The following is a 6641-nucleotide window of genomic DNA, read 5'->3' as shown; positions in this document are numbered from 1 at the left end:
CCTGACCCCTCAAAAGTCCCGCGCTCGGCCCCAACATCCTCTTTGCCCGGCCAGCCTGGCTGTTGATTGGCTAAAGCGGATGGATTGAAAGCAGCGCAGCCATTGGCTGGCGCTGCTGTCAATCACATCCAATGACGCGGCACGCCAAGTGATACAGCAAGCGGCTATGGCCGCTCGCTGTATCACGGGAGCGTGCCCGCAAGGACTTCACACAATGCGAGGGAGCTCACATGAATGTGTGGAGTTCTTGCGGGGAGGAGCAGAGACAGCCGCCGAGGGACCCCAGAAGACATGGATCAGGGCCACTCTGTGCAAAAGAGCTGCACAGTAGAGGCACGTATAACATGTTTGTTATTTAAAAAAAAAAATCCTTTACAAACCTTTTAGGCCATTCTCAACCATGGTTTTGTGGAGCTCTGGGGTTCCTCCAGAGGCTGATAGGGGTTCCTTGAGCTGTGGCTCATTGACCTTCCATCTGATGGTGTTTACATAGTTTCAGGTCCAGTGCCACCTGGGAAAGCCAGCGGCATGACACCAATGGTCTTGGTGGCATTCTGATTACTACTTTAAGGAGGGCACTCGTTACAATGACCACCAATGTAAGTGGCATTCTTCCCACTAACCCCCAATGATTTAATTTAAGCAGGGGTTACCTGAGACCAGACCATCATCTCAAGGGTTCCAATGGAGTAACAAGGTTGAGAATGGCTGTACCAAAAGATTCATCACATATTGTGTAGCAGCTTTGAGGATGATGCCCCAACCCCTACCCTGACGCCCCCTTATCCCTCCCTGAACATTGCTGATGTCAGAAGAAAAATTGACTAGAAGAAAATGCTAATCAAACTAACTAGTATAATGTGCTGCATTTTCGGTAAGGGACCTGCCATATAAGTCACAAAGGTGACGCTGAAGCTTTTCTTCTGTGGATGTGTAGTGGTAGAATTCTGTGCACAGCAGACCTCCTGGTGCAGTTCATATCTTGGAGGAGGTCCATCAGCCAAAAGGCCAACTCCACCAATAGACTCCCCCGTCCAAGATCTGATGACAGGTGGTGTGTGCCATGGCCATCCATACAACGTCAGATCCCTGCTGCGTAATCCGACAGCAATAAACTAAACTTGATATTGCATATTCTGCAAACATTTCCCTTCATATCGTTTTGCAGTTCTATGAGACTTTCATTCTATACATGATGGGTTTTATCTCATCTTTAACTGAACAGGATTATAAAGACATATGGAAAGCATTCCAGTCGATTTCAGATTAGAAAGATTACTGCTAAAGTATACGAAAGCACCTCAGCACATATTGCTACTGGGTAGAACAAGGCAAATTTACAAAAGGAAGATAACAGCTTGAGGCGTCTTATATACATAGACAAATAGAATTCCTCTTGGCCAGTCTCCAGGGTTCATCCATGTGAGGTCTGTGAGAGTCTTCAGTGGGGGAGTGAAGAGGAAGAAGGTGGCAACAGAAAAGCAGTCTATGTTGGGATGACTCCAGTGGCAAGGAGGATGATGAGGAGGACGATGACTCCAACTATCACACAGATGATAGCGATCATCTTCGCATTCTTCCACCAGTATTTCCGGGCAACCTTCTGGGACGTGGTCTTAAAGTGTTCAGACTGTAGGATACAAAGAATAGCCATGAGGAAAGTAGACATCAAACCATATGAATTATTAACAATCCATGTGACCCCAACCAACAACATATTACAGCTGCAATGGAAACCCAGTCTGGGTTTCTCCTATGTGGGCAACATAGGAAGAAATAGGGTACCCTCCAAGGATGCCTGGATCAGGGCTTTCCTGACTTAGGACTGTATAACACACAGACACCCTGAAACACAAAGGCTAAAGGCTCGTACACACAATCCAACTTTATAGCCATAATCGTCTGACGGACGTGTTGTGACGGATAACCCGACCGTGTGTATGCTACATCAGACAATTATTGGCTGAATTAACGACGACAAAAGTTGGCCGTTCATGCTCACCAATTGTTGGGCAATAAATCTGTTATGTCGATTTATTCGATCGTGTGTCCGACTAAAATCCAAAGTACAAACACGCTCGGAACCAATGTTAACCACTTCCTTACTGGGCACTTAAACCCCCTTCCTGCCCAGAGGACTTTTTGCGATTCAGCACTGCGTCGCTTTAACTGACAATTGCGCGGTCGTGTGACATGGCTCCCAAACAAAATTGACGTCCTTTTTTTCCCCACAAATAGAGCTTTATTTTGGTGGTATTTGATCACCTTTGCGGTTTTTATTTTTTGCGCTATAAACAAAAATAGAGCAACAATCTTGAAAAAAAAAACATTTTTTTTACTTGTTGCTATAATAAATAGCTACATTTTTAAAAAAAAAAAATGTTATCCTCAGTCTAGGCCGATACGTATTCTACACATTTTTAGTAAAAAAATCAATGAAAAAAAATCGCAATAAGCGACTGGTTTGCGCAAAAGTTATAGCGCCTACAAAATAAGGGACATAATTATTATTTTTTATTATTTATTTTTTTACTAGTAATGGCGGCGATCTGCAATTTTTATTGCGACTGCGACATTATGGCGGACACATCGGACACTTTTGACACATTTTTGGCACCATTCACATTTATACTGCAATCAGTGCTATAAATATGCACTAATTACTGTATAAATGTGACTGGCAGGGAAGGGGTTAACACTAGGGGGTGAGGAAGGGGTTAAATGTGTACCCCAATATTAGTGTTCTAACTGTGGGGGAAGGGGGGTGACGGATCTGTGTCTCTATGTACAAGAGACACAGATCCGTCTCCTCTCTCCCCTGACAGCACCGCTGTCTGTGAGAGCCGGGAATGAGAAATTATCTCATATGTAAACATATGAGATCATCTCTCATTGGCCGCACAGATCGCCTAGGAAACGGCCACTCCGATTGGGCGTTCACGGCGATCTGTGATTGGCTGTGTCCAAGGGACACGGCCAGCACAGAAGTTCCCCGCTGCGCGCTCTGGAGGGCGCGCGGGGAACGCGGAAAGGGGCGGACGTCAATTGACGGCGCCCCAGAGAAGTAGAACCACCCTGCGGCCGTAAATAGTCGTACGGCCGCCGGGAAGTGGTTAAAACATCAGACAACAATAGCAGAAGTTGCCCAAAGGGTGGCGGTAAAGAGCTGAAAAACCACGTGGTTTGGTGAACTTTGGCTGAAAATGTTGTGCCGTGTGTATGCACAACAAGTTAGCGGCCAACGCCCTTCGGAACAAAATCATCGGAAAAGTTGGTTGGAAATCCGATCGTGTGTACGAGGCTTTAGTCATAATGAGTGTATTTCCAGTATATACACACCAAAGTACAGTATCATCACAGCATTTACCCAAACTTGTGAGGCGACATTTACATTTTTACTTTTTCCTCATTTTTATCATTGTATTTCTCACAGAGATATTAAAAAGGCTTTATTTAGTGGTCACACGTCATAGAAATGCCATTAGAGTGCCTTACTTAAAGTGACCATCACGAGAGAAGGATGGGGGCTGCCATTGCAGGCCACCTTTCCGAAAATGCTAAATGCCTGACCTTGGTGCGTTTCAGACATAGTTCCAGAACAGTCAAGCTCTAAACATGTGTCAGAACAGTTTCAGAACTACCGATTTCTATACCTGTTCAAAGTTAGCAAGGCAAACAGCATTGAGATGTCAGGGGATTAGCATGCTCATAGTAGAGTTTAGGAATGGCAGCCACCAATTACCTCCAAGTACTGTGTCCCCCTTTATTGATTGTAGATGTAGGCTACCTATAAGTATGAAGTGATGACCGCCTGTTAATCTGGGCATAATGAAAAAGGATAAAGAGCCCTTTCACATTGGAAACGCCTACAACAGAGCGTTAAAATAGCGGTAAAACACCGCGATTTTACAGCGTTTTCAATTCATTTCAATGGAGAATATATATGTGCTCAAAAGCTGCTCCAAAGATGCTCCAAAGATGCTGCTTGCAGGACTTTTCTCAACGCTCCTCCAGCGCAACGCCTCAGTGTGAAAAGGTCCATTGAGATGCATGGGGAGCGTTTTAATAGCGCTATTTTTACCGCAAAAACGCACCAGTGTGAAAGGGCTCTAAGAAAGGATTGTATATCTATGGACACACTGCAGTCCCGGCAGACATCCTATGGCAAACCAATATCAGAAAGGGGGGAAGGGGATTGATCATTTGGAATGTAATTTCTCAAATAGTTACAAAAATTTTACAAGATTATTTTATAATTTTATGGTTATTTCATTAATCTGACAGAAAAACAAACTGACTTTATTTATCCAGATTTAGACCATGTCATGTAATCAAAGCCTTTCAATAATATTCACCTGTAAAGGAGAGGCTGAATACTTACCTTTCTTGCTGCCCATGCAATTTAATAATGCTAAAGAGCAGCCTCTTCTGTACTTCTTTAATGAAAGCCTTTAAATTGTGTGGAAGGTTCTCTTTAAACTGGCTATAGACACTAGGGGGCAGTCTGGTACACAGGCATCTGTGCTGTCCAAAGCATATGACAGCAGAGGACAAAGGGAAAAGGGTGCCTGTACAGCAATGTTTACCTCCCTCAATTAAATGAACAATGCATACCTTTGAAGTTGTAAAATGAACATAAAAGATTTAATGTAGGCAGATTAAAAAAGCTGGAAAACACGGCAGAATTATACAATAATACAATGTTTTTTAACAAAGAATGCAGATAATTACCAGGACCTGCCAAGTAATGCAAGGCTTTCTCCCTGGTGTGGAGAAAGCCTCTTGAGGGGGGGGGGGGGCGAGCAGGAGTGTCAGGACGCCCACTAACACACGGCTCCTTTCTCTATCTGCAAAGTAGAAAGCGTCCTGACACTCCTGCTCGCCCCCTCCCCCCTCAAGAGGCTTTCTCCACACCAGGGAGAAAGCCTTGCATTACTGTGTGGAGTTACAGACAGAAGAACAGGAAGTGAGGATTTCTCAGAAGAAATAAGGACATTTAAAAGCAAAATCGAGGGATGAGGCAAGTGAAGGAGGACTGCACTAAGGTGAAGGAAGTTATTTAGGGATTTTTTTTTTTACCTTTACAACCCCTTTAAAGCGGAGGTTCACCCTAAAAAACAACTATGTACTATCCCATACAGCATACTAGCGTCAGCTACAGTATGCCTTTTTTTTTTTGGGCTGTACTTACCGTTTAATCCTTCAGTTTCGTTTCAGAAACTGTAGGCGTTCCTATGAAGAGGGGAACATGATTGACGGCCGGCTATGGCGCGTCACGCGTTTCCGAAAATAGCCGGAGTAGGACTCGGCTCTTCACGGCGCTATACGGCGCCTGCGCACAGACTAGGAGCTGACTGCGTAGGCGCCGTATATATCTGATTCCTATTTCGGCTATTTTCGGAACGCGTGACGCGCCATAGCCGGACGTCAATCATGTTCCCCTCTTCATAGGAACGCCTATTTCCTCGCCGGAGTCTGAAACGAAAGTGGACGATTAAACGGTAAGTACAGCGCAAAAAAAAAAAAAAAAGGAGGCATACTGTAGCTGACGCTAGTATGCTGGTTTGGATGGTAGATAAAGAAAACATTTTTTTTAGGGTGAACCCCCGCTTTAAGTTTCCTTTCTGCATAATGTCCTTCTCCTGTAGGTGGCACTATAACTCTATGTTATGAATAAAAAGAGCGGTGTCTGTTAATGAATGCAAGAGAAATGTAATATACTGCAGCTTACCAATACTTAAAATCAGAACTAAACTCTGAGATACCTTGGCTCCAATGCCCACAAGGTCCCTCACAGGTATCTTCTCCCTGGCTTCTCTGGGTGCCAGTTTTTGGTCATCTTGATTCGCCAGTGTGGGGTGACTTAACCCCTGCACAGGAGTTCACAGGAGTTCTGTCATCCTGGCACACAGACACAGTGCCAGAATGTATACGGAGCTGCGCATGCGTAGCTCAGTGTACATTCAAAGAAAGACTACAAGCAGAGCAGGCAGGTAGACACATACACATAATATGGTGGTACATTTAGAAAATATTCAAAATATGGATCACCCACATGACAGCGGAAGAGAATGTTGAGACACTTTTAGAGGATCTTGTATATAGATGAAAGTAAAGACAACTTACACTGGCCTCCAGGTCCTCCGTTTTATTCCTTAGTTGGTCGAGGTTCTCTCCCCGAGCCAGGATTCGCTCCACATTTTGAGACATAATGTTCTTTACCCCTTCAACCTCACTCTGGAGATCCCTTACACGGTCGTTGCCCACTGGGGCAGCCATCCCTGGCGTCTCCTAATAATGAAGAAACAGGAATACGATTAGACACACGCAAACACAGATACAACAAAAAAATTAAAAATAAACAAATAGGTGTTCATGTACCACTATTTGAGGTAAACGCCACACATTGGTGGAAACATCTTGTGGCTTGCAAAAACTTTCCCAGGAATGTTTTCTTTTGGTTCAATTGGAACCAATAATATCACTGAGGCTTTAAACTGTATCTTAATGCACAGATAAGCTCCATTCACATATGCATTGGCTCTGCCATCAAGACGGTTGGTTCCAAGGTCTTATGAGCATGAATGCTCATCTGTCAGCCCTCCTGATTGTCCAAGGCATGGGTCTTCAAACTACGGCCC

At 44.3% G+C, this 6641-nt stretch overlaps 1 protein-coding gene across 1 annotated transcript; it reads right to left on the bottom strand.

Annotated features, from left to right (window-relative positions):
• Positions 1–369: 369 nt before the first annotated feature.
• On the bottom strand, positions 370–6313 carry VAMP8 (vesicle associated membrane protein 8). The gene is made up of 2 exons (XM_040345968.1): positions 6127–6313; positions 370–1630 (listed from the first exon to the last, which is right to left on the bottom strand). Exons 1-2 carry the CDS (start codon positions 6277–6279, stop codon positions 1487–1489), a joined length of 297 nt encoding a protein of 98 aa, XP_040201902.1. The 5' UTR covers positions 6280–6313; the 3' UTR covers positions 370–1486.
• Between the last annotated feature and the right edge of the window lie 328 nt (positions 6314–6641).

This window comes from Rana temporaria, chromosome 3, assembly GCF_905171775.1.
Source record: "Rana temporaria chromosome 3, aRanTem1.1, whole genome shotgun sequence".
Lineage (NCBI taxonomy): Eukaryota > Metazoa > Chordata > Amphibia > Anura > Ranidae > Rana > Rana temporaria.
Note: the sequence above shows the minus strand (reverse complement) of the source record. Positions and strands in the feature narration are given on the sequence as shown.